The following is a 24,337-nucleotide window of genomic DNA, read 5'->3' on the forward strand; positions in this document are numbered from 1 at the left end:
GGGGGGGGGGGGATGTTCGCTGATCGTATGGGCAACGGGATATAAGGATAGGAAAAACAAAGGAGAAAGAGGGAAAAAGACAGAACGGTTCGCTATGTTCTACGCTATACGAAATATAATAATGCCAAGCACAAAGGTGCTTTCTTTGCATGGTCGAGAAAAAATCGTGGCTTCCCGCTCGTTTCCATCCGTGGCGCCTTCATGAGTCATGATCCTTTCCCGTTCCCCTGCCCATCGACTCATCCCCGATAGATCATCGTCCACGGCGAGATTCACGCGCACGCAATCATCTCGAACGGCCATAGCCACAGAGACGGCTAGTCGGCTTATCGAAGCGGCTAGAGAGGATCGGAATCGGTGCCTGACAGAGATTATTCCGCGGACGATGGTTAAAAGCTAGGCAGCCCCCTGATCGGCACTTAATCTCGCGATTAAATTAAACCACAGAGCGCGGAGTTAGTTAAGCATTTAATCAAACTGGTAATTGGAGGTTGTACCAGCCTAATGGCTCCGCTCCGTAGCGACCTCTGCTGACTGATGAATGCACTGGCTTGCTCAGTCGGCTCGCCGCGAACTCGATAACCGGACCCACGATCCATCCGCTCGTTATCGGTTGGATTCACAAAAATCATATACTTAGCTTCGGAGTCTTTTACTATAAAAACAGTCAAAAACTTCTTGCCTATTTGATAAGGGTTTGTATCCTTATGCTTGCATGGAAATATGTATATTATTCATTGTGATTTTGTATTTTTCAGGGAACCCTCTGATATCTCGAGAGCGACGATCAAAATAGAGAGAAACGATTCCTTCAGTGGAAACGGAAATGTCATCAGCTGGCTAGGAATTCTTTAATTTTTGTTGTAAACGTATCGCGTCACTGTGTAGGCGTTTATCGCGATATTATGCACGCAACATAGTTGAAAAGCTCAGAGTCCATTCTCCACTAAAACGTCGCCCACTCGTAACCAATTTTGGAATGTCTCATAGAGGAATTTGATTACTTTGGAGAACCGTTCCAGATGAATGATATCATAAACCGGAATACTTTATGCGATGTTCCTTGATCATTTGTGTCTCTTTCAACATTTGAACTAGTTTATCAGAAGAATAAATAAGCTCGTAAAATTCACAATATTAAATTTGCAACACATTTCGTTATTTTCTATGAATCATCTAAGATATTGATTGTAACCAATTTTTACCTATTTCTGTCCTTTAAACTTGCTTATTTTCTTATTCTTATTATATATTTCCTAGTTTTAATTATTATTAGCTATAGTCCATTTCCTATACTTTATCATATAAACAGAAAGTTTATAATAAAACCTTTGAGACAAAATTTTCATTTTTATTATATATAGGTGTCTCAGGGGAATTGAAACTTACTTTAATGTTTGACTTGTTCTTCCTAGACAGAGACTTGAACCAGCCCTTCCTCTCAGCTTCTTGTCCCTGATTCTCTCTGGTGAGGGTGTTGCTTGACTCGCAAAAGGATTCCTCTTCTCTAGTGAGTGTACCCGTAGATCTTGACAGCCTTGTCGGCCTGGGCGGACTGGGACTGCCGCTGGGAGTGGATAGGCGTCTGCGTTGGCTATACTCTTCCTGCAAAGAAATATGAAAAATATAGTTTCATGAACAGGCCTTCAAGAATTCGCGTATCTTTCAAAGCGTCTAAAAGATTACTATGTTTCCACTGTCATGTGAGTATACTACGTCCCTTGCTACTCTGTTACCAATTTCACTGATTTTAATACACGTTATTTTTTTCAGGTGCTGATTTCTCCATAATAAATACCTAATACTTTTTGGACTAGATTAGCAGTTTACTGAATAAGCTTAATAGTATTTGCAAAAACTTTGTCTCTCTTGACTATCTTCTGTAAAAAAAAGGTATTTTTATCTTAATGTAAAATCCTATTTCTTTATATTTTTAGTAAATTGTATTACATTCATACAATTTCATGTATTAATGTACAACCGAAAATTATTCTCATATGTTTTATTTAATTTTGCAGGAAGGTATCTAAGTATTAGAAGATTACTTAGATTTGAAATGTAACTTATTTACGTAAGTATTTAGTATGAATTAAAAGTGGAGCAGTTTTTAAGAAATATTCCTAATCATTCAAAGATTGAAACGAAGAATAAACGGTCTCTACTTTTGAGTGTATTTATGCACGGTATTAAGATCTTCGATGCAGCAGCGACCAACCGAAGAGAGCACAGCAAATGGAACCCATCGTGAAGGTAATTCGATCGGAGGTGAATCGCGTGGGTGGTATAACTTGATTCGACGATTGGTAGCTGGAGGGTTCTACTTTTTTTATCCCTTCAATTCATCGGCCCACTTTGTAGAAGGAATTTAAAGTTAAATGAAATTAACTCGAGATAATCATCGATATGTATCTATATAACAAGTAAAAGGTATGATACCATCGAGTTTGAACCTTCGATTATTAGAATCCGAATTCCAAAGAAATTAAGCCGACGTAACAAACAAGATCTCAGTAACAGAATAAAAATGGTACAAGTGGCTCCATCGTTTCGATTTTCGAGTCGTCCAAAGAATTTAAGTTTTGATGGAATTAAATCTAGATAACGAGCAAAAGAATTCGATAAATAAATTTAAAGTATATCATCAAATACTGATTATCGAATTACTTGAAAAAAGAAAAATTGAATTTCATAAATATTAATTTGAAATGACAAATAGTGCTACCAAAATAAAATATTAAATAAATAAATAAGAGATTAAAGGAAAAAAGATGGTACCGAGTGAAATCAAAAAGTGAAACACCGATCATCGAGTTTCAGTGACGTTTCATTCCGTTAGTTGAGATCTGGTTTGTATAAAATTTAAAGAAATGCGGGTAGACGCGTGTCCGCTTCATTCCCGGCGACGTCTACGTCGTCATTATTATTATCATGTTTTGCATCACCACCATCATCAACGCTGCCACCTCCGTCATTTACCCTTGCTCTCTCGTATGCATAACACACCGACCACAGACAGCTTCGGGCGTTTTATCGCAACTCTGCCTGTTTATTCATCGATACTCTGCAAAAGAGCCACTATGGTATAAGAGCGTCTAGCATGCTCTATATGTTGTTCCCGTTCCAAGGAAATGTTGCTCTTCGGAAAGGAGCGTAATTTTCAACGAAGAAAAATATATTGTGATTCCCTGGCTGATTCCTTCAGCGTAGGCTAATCGTATTTGATTGTCTTTAAAATTGCATAATGATGCTCTATTACTTTTACTATCATCGTAATATTGAAATTGTTTAAATGATGGATATTTCTGTGACAAAGGACTGATACATATTTATATAATACATAACTCCATCGTTATTTAAATTTTTTATTCGTTAAGTGATACAAATATTTAAACACAAATTTTTTTTTAAATTATTAGATAAAAAATCATACTTGATCCAATCTTATCTTATACGAATAATAATATCGTTCAGATCTAGTTTGGATCGAATTGAAAACGGTCACTTTCAAGATATAGCATTATTTATACCTACACAGTACTAGTTTTGTTATGAACCCATAACTAGACTAGAATTAGTTTTTATGTAAAACAGAATTCGATTTGTTAATATAATATTTATTTTATATTTTAGATAAAAGTATTGATCAACGAAGTGAGCTTTCAGGTACGTTCTTAGATTCGCGGCCATCTAGCAACTACACCTGTACTGGTTATATATTCCAAGCAGAAGGGGGCGCCGCAGCTGTGTTCTCGGCGCGGACGGCGCGAAGGACCGCGAGCTACGATCAGCCAGCGGTGCATGCGTTACCAGCGGACCTTTCGATACGCAATATAATAACATATCGCGCGTACGCGGCCGCGGCCCGTACCCACCGCATAAACTCTTAAATGACTCACAATGAATAGCCCATATCGCGGAATCATCTGCATAGTACAAGCACGGCGCACTTCCCTCGTACTCTCCATATATACGAGCAACAATATCCCGTATGCTTTCCATAACGAGTCGTGGCATGGACCGACCGACCGACGACGACGAAGACGACGTGCCTGAGGACGGCTACGACGACGACGACCACAAGAGAGGTGGAAGAGGAGGAAAAAGGAGAAAGAAGAAAGAAAAGAGCAGGGGTTCTGTACCCTACGGGCATTGTGACCCACGCACCGCCCTGCTAACTCTTATAGCACCGCTCGCTGCTCTTCCTCCTCTCCTGTTTTCCTTCCCGCTCCGTTCATTCTTCTTTTCCCCTGTCCGCTCATCGACCTCCACTCTCCAGCTTCATCCCAGAACGCGTTATGCGCGGCTACTCCCTCGCAGGGACTGGCGTGGGCCGTCAAGATTGGGCTAGGTCTGGGTTGTGCGCCTGAGCACAACGCGTCATCCACCTCGCGGCCCTCGCGCACGCGTGCTGCTCGCTTGCACGCATTGACGCTTCGCAACCTGTCCTGCACCCCCCTAGTGCGCACGCGCTCGTATCTTCTGCGCGCATGTAGGTTATGTTGCGTGTATACATTTTGCGTGTATGCGGTGACAGAATCCTGTGTGCATATGCATCGACGTAAACTGGCCCTCTTCTGTTTCCAGTGTTATGCACATGTTGTGCCCTTTACGCATGTAGATGCGTATTTAAACGTGTGTTGTTACAGTGTTGCAAAGGCGCGCGCGCGGTGCCTGTTCATCCTCGACGCATAACTCTGCAACATTAAACCGTCTGCCGTGGGTCAGCGTAGATTACGCATAAATCCAGGGGAGAAGCAATTTACGACGTCAACCGACACCCCTTTTAACCCGACGGTTTTTCTGTTTCTTTGTCGGACTGGCTTGTTTTTGGCTGGATAAAAGAAATTATTAAGGTAAGACGGTTTTAGCTTATGAATGACGAAAAGAAGTGATGACGTTTCGTGAAGTGAGAATTGTACTGGATTCAATTGATTCTCGTGTGAGACAATATCATTGCGTATCGCTGAAAAATGATGGCTTTTAATAATGATTTTATTAGAGTCACTATCAGATCATGATTCTTTATTTATTTCACTAATATAATCTTCTCAGTATCAAAGTTAATTTTTATGTAAAATATACATACGCGGACTTTAACAGATCCGACTAAATCAAGGAACTCTCCTTTTTAACTACTTCAAAGAATTAAGGGCTTGTTAATATAATTTACGCAAAATTCTCGATTATTTAAATCTATTCTAAGTGCATGATAACTAGGCAAGAAGCATCGTGGGCATCATGCTAGGTAATGTTTATACGTGCAACCACGTTTCACACGCTCCGAATCGATGTGGTAAAATTTATATAAACATTTGCAAGATTCTTATAAACGATAACATGCAATACAAGTGGAGCTCGAAATCATCGTATAAATTCTTCCAATTAAGTTTTCTTGGTTGTGTTAAATGGCGGGAAACGTGCGAAAGCGAGCGACGCCATCTATGTAACGAGCACGAATTTTCTTTTTTCTTCCACACTCCCGCCCTCTACCGAGATGTATTATAAATCGACGGGGCTGGAGAGCAGCAAAAAACATTCATCTTAAATGGAATGTACGCAGATTGAAACCGAGCTGACCGCGCGCCGGATCTCACAGTCTCGGTGTTTTTCTTTTGGAATCGGCATACGACGTGCCGCGGGATTACAGTGTGCGTATCGTAAAACCGAGAGCGACTGGTGGAGAGGAGTTTAAGGGAATTGAACACAAGCAAGGAAGACGCGAGAAGAGAGGGCGGCGCAGGAGCGAGAAACAAGAAAAGAGGAAACGAGATACAACGAAGGGGAACGTCGAGTAGCGGGGAGAGAAATAGGGCGCGTACCGTATAATGTTGGCGCGAGAAAAAGTATAATGAGAGGGAATCCCGCCGCTGTAAGTACAAAGGAATATTACAGTAAGATCTGTAACGTGCAAAGCCGCAAAATAAACGAAGCACGCGTAATGGGGTATCGGCTCTGTCGTCTCCCCTGTGGTACGCCTTCAGCTGCCGCGCACGCGTGTTACACTCCATGCGCAAGGGATAGAGAGGGAGCAAGTCAGGCCTGCGCAAACAAACCAATAAGAATAACACGTGGCAGCAAAGGAAGTGAGCGAGAAAAGCGAAAGAACAAGCAGGAAAAAGCCGCGAGACGCGACACAAGAAGCGTCTATCTTGGATATCTCGCCGACAGAGGATGGCAAGCGGTCGAGCTATGTAGGTATGTGCGACGAAAAAACATCGTTCTTTCGTACGTTTATTCGTGTTGTTAAAGCTTGCTTTATCGAATGACAACTCTTCCTTTGCGTCATTATTATTTTAAGCCTGACACAGTCACAGTAACCAAACGGACTACTTATTCGATCGATGAGTTATTCGTACTTAACCTCCAAACATCAAAAACACAGACGAAATCAAAACATTTAGGATTCGTTCTTAGTCATATTGTACACATGAAAAGTACATACAAGTACATCACTGAAGGGAAAAAGAGGTAAATATTTTAATCGTAAAAACCTTTATAAGACTTTTTCTTTCACATACACATCGGAAATTAGCCACAAAATATAGCCTTCATGAATCTAATTTTTTTGCAGGTAACGCAACATCGATATGCACCTGGCCCAATTTCACAGTCCGACCCTTGAAGCACAGTGATCGTCGCTCGAAAATAAAAAAGAAAGTACACGAGTGGAAAAAACAGGGATCGATCCCTTGAAGCATGATGTGCGCTTGTAAGGTTCTTGTTCTTACGGACGGCGCAAGGTCGTCCGCTCCGGCGTTGCGGAGCAGCGTCATGGTGGCAACGCCAGCACGAGGTTTCTAGGAGGCTGAAGAGAAGAACGAGCTTTGCGCGCCGGTAGAAAACCGGATGCACACTTTTGCGCCCGTGTTGCACGGACGAGCGACCACCACCGCTGCCATTAATAATCGAAGGTCCACGCCGCTAGACGGGAGGGTGGCAGTGGTGCGGTTTACTTTCTTTGGAATAACAATACTTAGAGAGTGGATTCTCCCGTTGATACACTTGCCCGCCTGTCAATGGGGGCGCTACATACCATGGGAAAGTCTCGAGTCCTTCGAGATCATTTCAAGACTATTCGAGCGAATCGGCCGGAACCGCCCACGGATGGGTTGGCACCCTACCCTGCCCGTGCATGTTTCCATCTACACGCTTAGTGTACACGTAGGTACGCACTGTGATCATGCCTCCCTTTGCGTGCTTGTACTTGTATCTGCATTGACGCTTATAATTGATGAAATGACACTGGCTTAGGAAGCGGCTGGTCAATGCTATCAGACTTTCGCCATCGGTGCTCCTAGAGAACTTGCTATAGGGTTTCGCTATTCGGTTGCAACATGGTAAAGAGAAGAAGTTGAGAGTTTTATAAGAAGTAAAGAAAACGAGGTTTTATTCAAAGACAAGAGGAAAATGGGGCTGCAGCAGTTATAAAACCTTTCATAAGAGTATAGGATTTAAAATGTACTAGAATAACAAGAAAGAAACAAAGAAGAGTATATACAACAAAATGATATTAAAAAAAATGTCTTATCTCAAATATTAAACCTATTTCAGAATTAGGTAAATCTGAAAAAGATGTTCGTGAAATTAATTGAAGAGTGGAAGGAGAAAAAAAATATTTCAAATATGAGCAAGCTTCGTTGGTAGATAAAATTCCAACAAATTTTCATTCTCTGCTTATACTTGAATAATTAGTTAATTATAACCGTATTTGCCAGTTTATACGATATTTTTCCCTTATATCTTATGCGAAAACATCTCGTGACGCATCATCAAGTAAATTGATATTCCGAATGTCGATGCAGACTGTCGACTCATTTGGATACCCGTGGCAAATGTATAGCGGGTTCTTTTGTTCAGACCACATTTTCACACCCATTACAAACGCGAATATTATCTTCTATTGTAGAAGGATGAGCTGTCGAAGTTTTTTTTTCACATTGGTAAGGAGATACTATCGGATACAATATGTCTATAGTCATGGTAAATAAACGCTGATGTATATGTTGGCAGCATTGAACGGGAAAAATACTAGTTATTTCATTGAATACTAGTTCAATAGATTTTGATATTTCACGATGAAAGAAAGGATCGATTAAAAATGATTTAAAATAGGGAAATATTTATATCGGCAACTTAATGAAGTTTAATCTAAAATATTCTGAAAAATATTTGAACCCATCTTACTTGAAGTGTACTGATTTTCCAACAGTAAGACAAGTTCTCAGGTATACCTTGCTGCGAATTTAATATTATGTGTATACAATGCACGAGCAAACGGCGCATACAAACGGTTCAATTGTTAAGACATCGAGCCAAGTTCCTTCGTCACTCTACGTCGTTAAAGCGATTCCTGATCAAGTCCTGTGCCGGCTCAAGAAAACGATCCATTGTGAACCGTCACGCCGCGTGATTCCCTCAATGACAAGCTGTATCCTAATCTACAGTTGATATATTGTACTTTTGTAAAATCGAGAAAAGTCTCGTCGATATTTCATCCAGTGAAAGAAAACTGTTGACATATAATATGTTCACACATTATGCTTGAGAACCTTATGAACTGTAATACAACATTGTCACAAATACTAGTTCATATAGGGATAGTTAATACATGTCTAATACTACTAGATATGTTATATTTATGAATATCAAATTCACAATTTTGGAAAATCTTCACGCATGGTGATACAAACAAAATTCGTTACAAGTCATCGAAATAAGAAATTAAACAAGTATGTTACAATCAGAAAACCTCACTGCAAGTACTTACCAGAAGATTATCTTTTAATAAGTCATTTTAAAGAGATTAATGTTCCAGAAATTTCTTAAATTTTTTAATTTATGTCATATAGTATCTGGTCGGTATCACATCTTACTCGCGTCAATTTCAAGTTGCAGGCGGATATGGTGCCATCTACACACAAGCGAGGTCTGCGATACATATTGGCTCGGTCCACCGCTTAGATGCCCTCTATGGGTAGTTACCACGGGAGAGATGTATCTCCCGGTACCACCTAGTACAAACCGACTGGTCTCGACACACGGATTTTAAGCCGACCGAACTCGAACGGAAAGAAGAAGATATAGATAAATAGATAGAGGAAGAGAAGTAAACGGGGTGAAGGGAGGGATCGTGTAAGGAGGATAAGGAGGAGAATAGGAGAAGAAAGAGAGAAAGGGAGGAAACACAGCGCGCAATGCGGCAGGTAGAATCGTATCGGCAAATTGCAATCGACGACCGCCTTGTCGGCAACTCCCCGTGGCAACAGGAAAGCACAGTCGAGGAAGAGGGAAAACGAAGCTGAAAAAGGAGCACGACGAGGACAGAGAGGTTATCTACTATCCTACAAGTGATACGAATATCCGGCATTGTTTAGGTCTTCGGGGCTAAGGAGTTATCGGCCGTTGATCGTTCCGGGAATCACAGCCTGGTATTCTCATTGATACCTTCTTCTTCTTCTTCTTCTTCTTCTTCTTCTTCTTCTTCTTCTTCTGCTTTTCATACGCGTGGGTTGAACCGATCTGGTCGAGGCTGCCGGATGAAGTTGGGTCAGTTTGTACACGTTGCTGGAGACGCGAGCATCTCGTTCGGAACCATAAATCGTAACGGGTTTTCGCCAAAACAACGAGCTATTATTTCTAGCTTACGAGCACGTGATGCAAAGACAACGGTAATTTGATTTTTCGCAATCACGAGCGCAAACAAGTATAGCAGTGCGAGAATCGGGACCGAATTTACGAGCGTGAGCAATTTTCCGCGCATGGCAATTTTCTGCGTGCCACTTCTGCGAACTTTGTATAGAAATTATGTCATCGTGAGATACTTGTTATTCCACATGCATATCTCGTTCGATTTTTCCTCAACCAAGCGTCCGTTTCTCAACAGCCATGCAAATAGAGATATAGATCACGTGATATTCAAATATTTGCATTTCGAATGATCACGTTCCAAACGTATCACGATTTAGAGCCCCATTCTCATGAATATTTCACAGACACACGAATACGCGTTTAAGTGTTTCTCACGGCTAAAACCGCAAAGCATATAGATGGAAGACCTACGCCTCGTAAAAGTTGACGAATCCAAAAGTGAACGTACGCGTTCTTCATCCGCTAAGTGTTATTTAATTATAACGCTTTCAATCGTTCATGAATGACTACCACGAACCATGAAACAGCTGAATAGCCCGCTGCTAAGCGAGCCAGGCGTTTTCACACAAGGCAAACCATAAGCCGTGCGAAGATTCGTTAATAGTACAACTATTTCGAGAATCTCGCGATCTCGCAGTTAAACCTTTTAACCTCTTATCTATCTCGCCCAACCTCGAGCTGTTACTCGCGAGTACTTAAAACTCTGCGGCAGTTCAGAAGTTGCAGTTAGCTAGCACCGGGGTTTCTTACACTGCTATGCTTCGTTGTTATTGTTATTGCGGCGTGTACATAGGCTCTCGGTGTATAAACGATACACCAACGATACAACCGACTGTGAGAAATCATAATCGTGCCGTGGAACGAACGAGAGAAAGAAGACAGCAGCGCCGCTCTCCGTGGCGCATCTTGTCTCGTCCGAACTCTGAAAAAGACGTCAGGAGACGTCTACCCCCGGCAGGCACGCACTACCTCGACTACATTTTCTTCCTTTCGCTTTTAATCTGCATTCATTTCGACCCCACCTACCGGAAGGTAGTCTCCTTTCAATCTCTTCCTTATTGTACTCGTCGGATTTCCCGCGCGACTCCGCCTTCTACGATCTTCAACTTCCATCGAGTTTATGAAGCTTGGACGAATATTAATTTCTTCTTTCACGGTCGAGTTTAACACGTTGAATGCCACACCAGTTTTACAGGGATTGCCCGTGGCGTCACGATGAATTTTCTATTATGCGATGCATATTATGTTGAAATATTATTTACAACAGATAAGGTGAGTTGTATAATCGCGTTTAATGCATTTTTCGTGGTGCCGTCACCGGTGACCCCCCTGGCATTCAACGTGTTAAATACTCGATCGGATACCTATTCAGTTTCTTGATTGGCGTTAAAATTAAATATTTTCATTAGATATCTTCCTTCTTTTCGATTTCTAGGGTTAAGTATGGTAATTGAGTATGAAATTTCCTAGGCATTTATCGATACTTTTTTCATGGTTGATTTGCATGGATATCTACGTATTCTTTGATTTATGGTTGAATTTAAATACTCGTAATACGATAAATTAATGCTGCAATAAATAATAGCTATTCTGTCGATTTTATTGCACAGCTAAGGGTCTTAAAGTCTAGTTTCCGTAATTTATACCGCTCTGTTGAAATGAAGTCACAAATCATTTTATTAGCAGTACTCTCCTTTGTTTACAAGTTCGAATAACGTACCATTATTCTGAAATTAGACGGTTCGCGAAAGCGGAAGAGATACGAGAAAGAAGTCAAGAACAGGGATAACCTTTCATGATATTAACGAGTCTACACTTGTAAAATGTCCCGCTTCGTAGTAAAAAGCAACTGTAATCCTCTTTATTAGCTCATCAGGAAACACGATTTTCTTTTCCACGAGTCAACTACTCCAGGAATGCGAATTTTACTATACTTCGACCACGTGCAAAATTAGTTTATCTTTAGCCGAGTAACCTAAGAAGCTTCCAAATTTATTAGTTGCGAAGCAAAGTTAAATCTGCGTAATACTTCCTCTATATCAGTGCACCCTCTTCCACTAAAAACGTTTATGAATTTTAGATTGCCGAACGTTTTTTCTCTCTGTCATCTAAGCTCTCTGTCGTTAGTTTTCTTGAAGAATATGTTAGATCTCTCGCTTTATTTTATAAATGCCTATAAAAGAAGGAAAAGATTGAAAATACTCGTAGTAGTCTATCGAATTCAGATTCTCTTGCAACACTAACCTAATAAATACAGTCGATATAACCGTGGATCGGTTAAATAGGAAGGATTCGTACGAACGTTCGAAGGCAGAAATCTTGGAAAAGGTATACCGTCTTCTGCGGACCCTAATGCTGGCAGACAAGTCATCTAGCGGTAAAAAAGTGAAACATTCCAATTCGAAACCACCACGTCGGCGGCTCATACTGTTTATTCGAGTGGCCGTACCGATCGAGTGGAAACGTCCACCTCACCGACACGGAGCAGCAGTAACCTTAGTCGGGGATCTAGATGCGATCGTTACAATGTCGGCTGAGACAGAGTGGCGTGAGTCGTGATCGCTCGTCGGAATAGATGTTACCGTCAGCCGCCACGAGACACCTCAGCGATCACGCGGAACGAAATCGTTTATTTACCGAATGACAGACTCGCTTATTCATTGCGGCTGCTTTTTAAATAATCCAAGCATTAGGGGCGAAATCCCGAGTGGCAATCGACGGAGACAATTGGCGCAGTTGTGAAATAGTAAAGCCGTTTCCGAAACGGGAAATCTGTTTTATGAAATTTCATATAGAGGGTGCTGATGTGACATGTCCTTCTAGGGAAGATACGAGAGCGATCGTCGACAAATGAAAGATAGTTTGCGGCACGATAGCGATCCGTGTCAAGAATAGCTCTCAGCGCGAAAAGGGCTTCCAATTGCTTCCTGGTCGCTCGATAACAGCCTCCACCCCGCCTCAGGACGATAATTCTGGATTAACAACAGGACGTTGGGTATCGATTGTTTATCGTGTGAAAGCCGTTCGTGAACGATCGTCCATTACGTTCGCCATGTTGCACGCCGTTCCGCTTCTGCGGAGGGATGGTCTCTCGAATAACCTTTCTCGGTATCTGCCCTCGGTAATCTCTTCGCAATGAAGTTTCTCTCTCTCTGTCTTTCCTTTCTGATCCGGAAATTCACGGAATATCGCTCGTAAACGCGATACATTGCGAGAAAATAGTAATAAAGTCGACTGTGCCGCGACCTCTTCCGGGGACGCTTGAAAATTGTAGGAGGCGCAACTGACTGAAGAGAAGGCAAGCTTTCCTTCTTTAGGTTTCTTCCATTTCTTTCACCAATGAAATAAAACGATCATTTCTTTGCAGAGGACACTCCTCTCTCTTTTATAGTCTCGAATCAATAATTTTAACGCGACCAAACATTTACTTGTCAACAAAATTACCAGAATCTTAAGAACCTGAAATTTCCAGGGAGACTCGGAACCGACACAAAGACTGTTTATTCGAAGAGGGAGAATGGACAGAATGGTTTTCGAGTACAGATAGCTAGACGAAAACAGAATGGTACAAGGGAAATCGAAGAAGCGTAGACACAGGAAGAGGTCAGAAGAAGAAGAACAAGAAGACGATCTCGCGGAAGAAAGAACTGCAGAAGGAAAGAGGAACAGAGGTATCCAACCGTTCGGCAGACCACAATAAATAGCCGTGGTATCGTGTTGCGAGTAATTGAACGGGGTTTCATCCATGGTGCATTAAGTATTGAAAACGTGCTGGATCCGGTGAGACAACGGAGAAGAGGGCATGGAATAGTCAAGCCAACTGGTGGTGAAAAAAGGATCGAGGATTCGCGTCTGTCTGTTGCTGTCCCAGGGTGTTCTGTGCACAGGTAATAGAGCAGAAGAAGTGGAACCCGAAGAGGAACCTCTCTCGCTGCTGGCGCATAATGGCGCTGTGATCCTAGGCCCCGTATGCTACGTGAGGGCAATACCGTATTGTTATTTGTTGGGTTAGGTACTGCTTGCTCCCAGATCAAGTACCCGCGTGTCTGAGATACAGTCCGTCCTGGTGTAGCGGAATAATATCTTGCTCGCTTATTGTTGCCGCTCGTTGCAGATAGATCATTCTATTATCGAGATAGCGGTGTACGCGAGACAACTTGCGAGAGACTGCGATTCTCCGATGCTCGACTGCGTGTACTATACACCCCATGATCGCCTATATGGGATTTACATGTCAAAGTACGTATTCTGCTGTCCAAAAGTTCTTCATCGTGCGTCACATCTCTCTATACCAATCATTCCGCGTATAATCTGCATTTAAGGATCTCAAGGAGATTATCTAAACGTTTCGCAATTAGACGGAGACACATCGAATGTTATAGCCAGAGTATTCGGTGTTTGCATCGGTGTGCAACACGGGGACCAGCATAGGGACCGATTGATTCTGTTTGCACTACACGTTAAAACAGGCTGTATTCTTGATCAATAGCATTGCTACACGTCCGCGTAAAAATTCCAAACTTTTGATCACTGCTGTAGTACGCATGCGTATACGGGATCTTCTTTCGTAGAGATGGTCCTTCTCGATTTCTTTCCCTCCTCGCATGTTCCTTTAATTGACTTTCCGCGTATGCGTGGCTGGCTTCCGTGGACGAGATGTTGTCGGTCGATTGAAACGCTTATGGACCGATGAACTCGAGCAAATCGAGCACTCGACTAGAGCACACCGGGCGACTCTCAGCCGGACTGGCTCTCTATAGCTGTCGTTCGATCGAGAAAGTGGTTTCACCGCCGCCACAGTCGGTGGGATCGTCCGCATAGGCTTATTTTAAACGGGGATTTTTGCCACCGTCGCGAAATCAAGGATGGTAGCAAGATTCTAGAATTGGCATCGGCTCTGATGGATACGAATCGTTAAGATGATATCTCCGCGGCGTAGCTTCATTCATGCTGCCTGGGTGATCCGTAGTGTCGTTCGAGTATGTTCATTTGGCTCTCCTCGAATTGCCGATACATCATAGTCCCTACGGCCATTTCGCGATCCGAGATAGCGTCACGTGTTCGTGACAACTGGAAAAAGATTAAAGCGCCACGGAACGGATGCGACATTTTTCTAAGCTTGCTCGTCGCTCCGCGAGATTGCATCGGGGATTTTTCACCCTGGTGAATCGTCGTTCTCGGTTCAAGAACGATTCCCTTCATCGTTTCTTTGATGGGGAACTTCTTCGCCACGTGGACGAGAGGTGGCTTTGACAAATATCATCAATCGTTGAACCTCAGGTGTTTTAATTTAGTCCATCATCCGCGAAGGTGTATCCATATCTTCTAATTTGTGTAGATCTTGCTTGGGGCGAGATTCGACTACAAAGTGTATATGAAAAATGCGTATGATTCTATCCGAAAACGTCGAAAATGTAACCGATGTTAAATTCTTCGCTTGTAATATCCCGTGAGACTCGTGGTAAGGAAATCATCAACTCAGGTCAAACACGAGTATGGGCAAGAGGCATGGTTTGTAGATAGGTCTCGATGTAAACATCGTCAGGCTCAGCAGGCTCGAACAGGCTCGTGGTTTTCGTCGATACTTTCCTGTTTCAGTTACGTGTTATTCTTCGTCGCGTTCGGACGACATAGTTCGACGTGTGACCGACTGTATTGATTGTGGCACGTGCCCTCGGAACTTCAGTCGTAATTCAAGTTAAGAATGAAATTAGGTAAGCGAATTATCGATAATTGCGTGTAACGAGCAAATCAACTATCACAATCCAATCACACGTTCTATCTTTCTTTTTTTGCTTGCAATATTCCGCGAGATTATTGTAAGGAAATCCGATCAAACACGAGTGTGACGAGCGAGAGGCATAGTTTGTAGATAGGTTCCGATGTAAACATCGTTAGGCTCGTGCAGGATCGAACAGGCTCGTGTTTTTCATCGATACTTTCCTGTTTCAGTTACGTGTTATTCTTCGTCACGTTCGGACGACATAGTTCGACGTGTGACCGACTGTGTTGATTGTGGCACGCGCCATGGGAATTTCAGTCGTGGTTCAAGTGAAGAAAAAAATCAGGTAAGTGAATTATCGATAGTTGCATGTAACGAGCAGATCAACTACCACTTTCAATGGCTCTGCAATCGCGTTCGATAGCAGAAAAAGCTGGCAAATCGTTTTCCTGCCTAATGGGTCTTTTCGACCACCCGTCATTACACGTTGGCGACGCGGCGTCGTCCTGTTTCTCGCGAGGCTCGGTCGGTAAGATAGAGAGGCGTTTGAACCATTAAAGTGACGCACAGGTCGAGCGTCGAGAAAGGGTACTTACTTCGTAGCTTACATAACCGTGCAAATCGCGTAACGATTCCCCGTCTGATTACACGTATTCGTCAAGGGATTCTCTCTGCTTCGGTGGCGAATACTCATCTTTCGAAGCGGCGTTTCCGATGGCGCAATCCGCCACGAGGTGTCGGCGATTAGATTGAATTAGGTTGCGCGGGCTGAATTGCCTCGTGCGCTTTCGGATCACGGTTTCCACTCGGTAACTGTGAGAAACCGCTAAACTTTCCTCCTTGCCGGCCATGAGGATTCTTGGTTAATCCCATAATCAACGAGACCAGAAAGTGAATTCTTATTAAGATTCAAAGCGGCGACTCCCGAGTCCGCCGTGCTCTCGCGCAAGGCCCATTTGCATCCGCTATCGTAGATCCTCGCGGACGATACAGAGCCTCTTCTCTCTCGTTACGGTCACTGGCCACCGAGGGGAGAGCTCGCCGTTTTCGACGACGCGGAAAACAAAGGGACAGAGGGCAGCACTCGCGCGTTCGGTCACCAGTCGATCGTGAAGCGATTGAAAACACGGGATCCTAGTGGTCGTGGAGTAGCTTTTTCTGCAGGCGAGTTGGAAGTGAATTGTTAGGAAGAATATCCGAGGAATATTCTTTTTGGAGTATTGCATAAGAGCAACGGACAGTGATGCTAAAATCTGTGAGTATACTTCTAGGAATAAACACGTAGGTTATGTTAGTTTTAGTGTTTCTTTTGTTCAACAAGATTATGTTTGAGTTACGTGTTTTCCTTATTCAAAGGTTAGGCTAGTTTAAATATTTCTTTTTTCCAATTATGTGAGGTTAGTTCAGATGTTCTCCTGTTCAACTGTGTTAAGTTAGTTTAAATTTTTCCTTTGGTCAATAATAATAAGTTTGAGAATCGTTGGGAACTGTCGAGAATTAACAGAAAGTAAGTAAAAATAAGTTTCTTTCGTCGCCCTTCTAAAATAATCTTCTGTCAGTATAATTATACCTCTATCGAGATTTCGATCCTGCAGAACACCTAAATATCATCTAATCGATACTTTCCGAGACTCCCACAATCTTCAATGTACATTTTGACACGTACATTCTTCCCGCTTGGCTTTACCTTTGGCATTACCATTCAAACCCACGTGTAAACTCATCGACACTCCTAAAAAGGGAAAAAACTATCGGACACGGTTTTGCATCGGTGCACAGACCGCACGAAAAATATGCAAGCACCGCGCGATGATCGTTAGAGGGTCTCCAGGCTTAACTAACTGCGTTTCTTATCTAAATGGCAATAATAATTGGCTGCGAAGCGTATCCCGTATCGATACTCGGCCAACGTGCGATCCACCGGCATGGGAACAATGCACCGTCTAACTTATAGCGCGCGCGTTCGCCGAAGAAGAGGCGTGCGGACGTAGCACGAAGATGATAGGTGCGAGGTACGCGTTTCTCAAACGAAAGGGGATAATTCGGAATTATCATTCACGTCTAATCGATAATAGCCTCTGCTCGCCGACGAGCTCTTGTTGACATTGTAGCCGCATTGTATCGTCAAGCTTGGCTTGAATATAGGAATGTCTAGGACTTTGTACCTGGAACATAGCAATTCTAGGTTCCCTCTAAATCTTCTCTCTTCTCAGAACAACTCATCAATACCGTGAGATCCTGGGGTATACTGAACTCTTTTTGACACACAGTAATTCGGTTTAGTATGATCCTATATCGCGGTGAATTCGCAGAATATCGATTTAATTTGAAAAATGCCGATCCTAATGTAGTTAGTGGAATTTTCATAGTAAAATAGATCGAGAAATTTAGGAACCCATTTATGTAATCTTCTTCGTGTAATATTCATAGTTATACAATTGGGTAACTATTCGGGAAGCGCGTGTGCCTAGGACGCAGGAAGAGCAATGTGGTGGTAAGGTCGATTATTAGAAACGGTGGAAACATTTACACTCTGCGTGTATTCACTTTTATTTATTTCGCACAATTTTCCAGATAGTTAATCTTCGGAGAGCGGTATAAATCTGTTCCCCGAGCGAGAAAATGAGAAAGAACGGTCCCCGGCTCGCGATGGCGGGACGTGCGTTCGCAATAATGCCTTTCATACGTCTTTAGCATCCAGCAAACACGTGCACGCAGTAACCGCAGGTAAGCTGTTGTCCTAGTTTATTTTACGAGGAGGAGCATTCACGTATACGATACGCGTATTAAAGACGAACGCTTTGCCTCGGAGTGTCATATGAAGATTTCCAGGAAACGATTTCGTAATGCACGCTTCGGTATCGCGTATTTATGAAGAGCTGGGGACCTTTGAAAAATTACCAGATGCGCGCGCAGAGACAACGCGCGCCGCGTACGAGGGCCATGTAATTGCTATGCCGGTCGCGATTCGCATTCGACGCAAGAAACGAGTTCATTTTTTACAACTCGCTGGAATCTACTTGATACGGGCAGCTGCCGAGATTTAGTGACTCTATACAAAGCGGTAATTTACTGTAGACAGGGTGGATCTGGTGACTTTTACGGGAGGTGAGACTAGGACTAGTGACTTTTACGAGAAACTACTGTTACGATTTCGCGAAGGTGGAAATCTGATATAAATAGACATGTTCGAATTCAGTGATTTCGACGAGGATCCTAGTAATAAATATTATGTCAGAAATCTAGCGGAGATGGTGGTATTAAAATTCAATGAAACCTAGTGGAAATCTAGTAGAAATAGAGTTTGCGATATAATAAACTCGAGTCTCGTTTATAAATAATTTTACAATAATAATAACTGTTATATATATACATATATATGTTATTATTATTGATGGTGTAGGATACAATAAAAATAGAGATTCAAAGTTCGGTAACCTAGGAAATAATTAAAACGCGATTACTTTATACGCGATTATAGTTATGTCACTCTTTATCAGATACGCGATTAAACGTGATAGGAATTAGCCATGTATCTTCGTGCAAGAATTTTGAAATATTTCACGTTTCAATGTAGTGAATGAGATAGCGAGTAAACGGCCGACCTTCTAAGCGGTCCGCTAATTAGTAAAACGAATCGCGTAAAGTCTGTACTAATTAGCGCATAAGCAAGCGTAACAATAGCATCGAAATCGTGGCTAGCAAAGTAATCGAGAGGCATGCTCAACCATGCTGCACTTTACAATAACCTGTAACGTTTTATTTCCAAGGAAAAGTGATATTACGTTACCGTGGCCATTTAGGATGGTAAGGAAACGGTCATTGACCTCTGACGTATTTATACTTCTATATTGTGTTTATTCTCATAGAATACCATCTCATTGATAATTATTCCTCCCATTTCTATTATTACATGATAGTTTTATTTCTTTTTTACAGAAAGGGATCAAAAATCGGTAAAAAACTGAGGTTTGCATGCCTAGGAAGAAGGAAATGGTAAAGTGAAATATTACTGGTGTTTTATCTGAGGTTCTCAAGAACGTTTGAAAACGTAGTCAACAGCCAGAGGATAAATATTTGCATTTTATCGTGCGTTCTTCGATTTTAAAAGCGGAAAAATTTAGTCAGCCTGCTTGAAATGTTCAGACACTTAGTGCGTGTGTACACTTTCCTTTTGTTTTCTTCTTTTATGTAGATTCATCGAGTATACCGTTGTAGTAGATAAATATTGGGACTGATCTTGAAGCTTCCGTATTCCTTTTTGGAAATTTGTAGCTCGTATTCGAACTTGCATCCATAGCGAGATTTATTTCATTGACACAATAAACATGTGCCATAAGTAGGAAGGGGACCAAAAACAATATATGGTAAGACTTCTTCAATTAACGCATTAGTGTACGCAAGATATGCATTGTTCCAGCATCGACCCTTTCTATATTCTCATACTTTAATTTCAGGCTTCCCTTATTTTCGGATAGGAGAGGTTAGGTTTGACATTAGGATTCTTGGAGGCTATTAGCACGGTGCACACTGATCTCTCAATTTTCATCGACCAGCCACGTTCCAGCGGTCCACAGCAATAGGAAGGACGGCATCCTGCGCGATCCACGGCAAGCTGGGTTCACGTTAATTATCGTAAAAAGCCACGCGCCTCCGTTCAGCCAACGGGTAGATCGTATTTCCCCAACTGCGTGTAGATCTCGCGTCCTTTTGTCAGCGAGTAGATATCGGGCCCCGTGGTAGCCACTTAACCGTAGATCGATCGCTTCTTCGACCGCGTAGTTTCACCCGGACATCTCCTCCTAGACCTCCCCCTTTCCGCCCTTCAAGCCCAGGGTAATTGAGTTCGGCGAGTGCACGCCGACAAAGTAAACCGTGCCGAGCCATCACGGGCGACGTCCTGCGGCCGTTGTGTCTCATAAAGATTACACGGTGCACGAGTTTCCATAAATATTCATGCTTCCATAATTGCCCCTCTATACCCCGCGCCATCGTTGAGTAACGACCGTTCAATGAGATTCAGATTTACCGGCTCTAGGGAAACCGGGGCAATTTTTAGCCGCTTGGTGGCGCTGCTGTAGTCGCGTCGCCATTACGACAGTCCGACGTATTGTCTCCGTAAACATCGGCGGGGGCGTTGAAATTTAATTTCCAGGATCGGTCAGATAACTCACGATAGTATACGAGATATTAAGGTTACTCGTAATTTCAGAGGAAATAGAAATGGGTAGACAGAGATTGGAACATTTGGAAATTCTACTCTGCGTTTATCTTCATTTGTGGAAAGATATATCTTTCAACCGCGTATATCGAGAGACGGATAAATAATAAGATAATTACCAACCGGATTGTTAATTTCTCATTTTGAAGTAGGGTCGAGAAAAGAGAAACCGAGAAAACAAACGACAAGGTCCTAAAATGTAAGATGGCAACGGTCCATATCTCGCCGCCATCTTCGCGTGTAATCAGTTGCGCCATCTTGCCGCGACGCGAGGAACTATAATTAATCGTAACAGTTTCGGAACGGGGACGAGTCGCGAAAATTAAAGAGGCAGTACTGTATTCCCGTAACCGCTGCGACGGTGATCATTCCGCGCGCGGAGGGATCGTGTTACGCTCGCTCGTTTTGCACGCGCGAGAGATCGACGCTCGAGGATAGCGGCAGGATTTACGTCTCGCTTCTTTTCGTCGTGGGAGAAAGTGTTTCTGAACGAGAAGGGACAGGTTGCGCCGCGCGGCTCATTTCCTTCGAAACACTTTTCTTCCCGCCGTTATCGCTGGTGTATGATTAACGAGGCCGCCGCGTGATTAATTCCAGGAATATCGAGGCGCTAATGAACCGCTAGAAAGGTCGGAGGTTGAATGTTACCAGAGGTTTGCACGGACTTCCGGAAGTTGCCGGCTTTTCGGGAAGGTAATTGATGAGGGCGCTGTATATGGGTAGCTAGATCAAGCTTGAATCTAAGTCGTATCCCAGTGCTAGGATATTGTTTGGTAATGGTTTCGAGGTTAATTAATTTAGGGATTTTTGCAAAGCGGATCCATCGTCGACTTTTTCTGTAGGAGCATTTATAACAGTAGACTGTGAAATAGAAATTTCGTACAGTGATCGTTAACGCGCTTACATGTAGCGAAAAAAGGAAAAGAAAATGGTGGAAGATCAAAGATACGTTTTAACGATAATTAAGAAATACTGGATTCGTGGTGAGTTACGCTAATTACTAGATAACGAAACACGAACGTTTGCTTCGTTACACAGTGTCCCTTTAATTAAAACATATTGCCTAACACATAAAAGTCATGCCAGACGACTTAACCTATAAAGCAGCTAATATCCCTATACGTAATGTTACGCTATAAAAGTCACTAGATACAACATCATCTTCCGAAACGTATAACCATCAATCAAATGATCTAGGAAGAAAAACGGTAGGAAGGAGTTAGAAGGCCATGAAAACGCGAGTTTTTAATTAGACGTGGTCATAAAGCCGGCGAACGTGGTAATTTTAGTCGCGTAGACGGCTGGCGCACAGTCTATCAAAGAATTTGTCCGGCGGTCAGGAAAGACACGGGAGGAGATAAACCGTGCACGATATATCGCGCTAATTCAATGTCTTCCCCGGCGCATTTACTTTCGTTGCAGCTGGCCGGCTGGCATTCCGATTGCAAAGGGTAACGAAACGAGAAAAGAAAGGGAAAAAGAACGAAATGGACAGGTCTGCGGTCGCCGCGCGGCGCAACTAATGTTTCTTCGGGACAGGTCAGTTACACCGCACGAAAACGTACACCTCTCTCTCCTCTCTTTCTCTCTCCTTTCTCCTTCTCCCTGTGTACGCGCGCGTGTTGATATCGGTGCCTCGAACCACAGGAATTGCTTTGAAAGACACGATATATTGCGTCACGGGAAAGGAAGGAGCACACGAGAGTGCGGTCGAGATCGTGCTTGTAGGCCGGGGAACGGCCTTTAGGAAGTGCGAAGGAGAGCTGGCGGTACTTCAACTACCTGTAACCACCTGTAACTACCTGTAATAACCTGCTTTTCTTGCAACACTTTCACGTTCAGGCGGGATGGACTTTCGATGGATCTCCGATGTGTCGTCATCGCGTAACGAGCTCGGTTTCCACAGCGGGCTAGAGGCCTCTCTTTCGATCCTACCGTCCTATCGTCGATCAGGTATCATTATTTGGACGAGCGAAATCTTCCTCGCGTGGTGTGCTATATTCTCTAACGGAATAGCTAGAGTGTGCGATAGAAATCTCGTCATTTAAATAAAAGACCAACGGCAGGGAAATACTCCAATTGGAGACAAGAGGAAGATTCTCAAGATAAATTTCCCTAGTAACTTTTCTTGCTTCGACAAAGTTAGACTTCTTCATACTTCTCGGTATACTTCGAAAAATATTTACAAAATTCGTTCACTTCGTATCGATATTTATTAATAGGTTGTTTAATTCAATAGGCTAATTTCTTTCTTTTCGTACGTCGCATTCTGCGAGTATCCGTGGTAAATTGCCTGAGCTTGGTAAGGAGGCGAGAATTAGAAGCGAAAACGGCGCGTTTCACACAGGGGTAGGAACGATTAGCGGCAGTTTGCTCGAGTCGTTCCTCACCAGGCCAGGTAAATGCTATTCATGTTTCAACCTACCAACCACTCTGGTGACTTTTCAGGTATATAAAAATAAACGCTCTTAATTTTTCGCTTTCCTTTTCGTTCTTCCACTTCTCCTTTTGCCTCCTCTTTCCTTCTTTCACCCTCCACGCGGACCTATTTCTCCCTCGCAATTCCCCTGTGCGTTTCTTTGAGCCGATGCCCGCCGCACAATTTGCGCTCACGAGCCTAATGCTTCCCGGCATTATGCTAATTTCTTCCATCGAGGCTCCGAGATATTTGCGCAATTGAAGAGTTCGCTACGTGAAGACGCGCTTGCGACCACTTCCATCCCCTCTCTCTGTCGTTGTTTTTATTTAATTATGCCAACGCTCGGATTTCTTAGGCTCGGGGGCTCACGTGTCGTTACGGGTGCTATAAATCGACTATTAACCCTGTCAAGTTATTCCGTGACAAGGGAAACGATGATTAGAGATGATCCAAGTGTTTGGAACTTAGACGAGGCTAAAATAATACGTAGATCAAGATTAGAAATTTATCTAAATCTCAGTAACGATATTTCTCATACCCTAAGGAAGATTGGATAAATTAAAAATTGTTTAAATTGATGTTCTATGAAATTCGCTGTAGCGTGCTTTAAGTATTGGTGCACTGGGTATACGAGACTCGACTAAAAACGTTTCCCATGGTGTGCTTAAAATTTTCATGAGATACGAGTCGCGATTAAAAGTTTCTTTCACGATCTACGAAACAGTGACTGAAGTCTGACCCAAACGGACGCGCCATCTACAGAGAGGTTAGGGTATCTTAGAATTTGATTAAACATAGATCGCGATTACAAGCTTCTTCTACGGTCTAGGGAATTGTCATGGGAATGTTAGCGAGACGGAGATTCCATCGACAAAGGAGTAACCGTTTTATGGAAAACATGGCAACATTGTGAATGTTGGCACACGAAACAGACTGAAGAGGCGTGACTGTTGGAAAGATGCTAGGGATTTAAAAGACCATCCACGGAACAGAGACGTTCCCGGTGGTCGTGACAGCGACTTCAGGAAAGAGGATTGGTTCTCCGAGAGCTGTTGATGCGAACTCGGTACGTAGCCCCGAGGGTTCGAATCGTGCTCAACGTACAACGTTGGCGCGAGCATCGCTTATTATCATATCCGGACGTTTCCTAGAGCCGAAGGAAACGTTCCAACTAGAAGGTATGCCGGAGAGCTCTAGAAAGTAATCTCTCGCGTGCCACACGAAACTTGGCACCGGTCATAATGCTTCTCGCGCAATTTCTGATGGCTTATTCTCGGGGGAAGCTACATTTCCCCGTTACGAAGAAACCCGTGAATAGAACTCCTTC

At 42.9% G+C, this 24,337-nt stretch overlaps 1 protein-coding gene and 1 long non-coding RNA gene across 2 annotated transcripts in view; one reads left to right on the forward strand and one right to left on the reverse strand.

The window, feature by feature from the left end:
* The window catches only part of LOC108552082 (uncharacterized), a 153,788-nt gene that overhangs the window by 3,150 nt on the left and 126,301 nt on the right, over positions 1 to 24,337 (reverse strand). Inside the window, exon 2 of the mRNA XM_017906481.1 lies at positions 1,390 to 1,605. Within this exon, the coding sequence (XP_017761970.1) occupies positions 1,390 to 1,605 (216 nt within the window). The remainder of the gene's footprint in view (positions 1 to 1,389; positions 1,606 to 24,337) is intronic.
* On the forward strand, positions 5,565 to 6,673 carry LOC108552090 (uncharacterized). The gene is made up of 3 exons (XR_001890525.1): positions 5,565 to 6,195; positions 6,299 to 6,468; positions 6,572 to 6,673. It is a non-coding gene; the product is annotated as an uncharacterized LOC108552090 (long non-coding RNA).

Source organism: Eufriesea mexicana, unplaced genomic scaffold (assembly GCF_001483705.2).
Source record: "Eufriesea mexicana isolate 0111107269 unplaced genomic scaffold, ASM148370v2 scaffold5473, whole genome shotgun sequence".
Classification (NCBI taxonomy): Eukaryota; Metazoa; Arthropoda; class Insecta; order Hymenoptera; family Apidae; genus Eufriesea; species Eufriesea mexicana.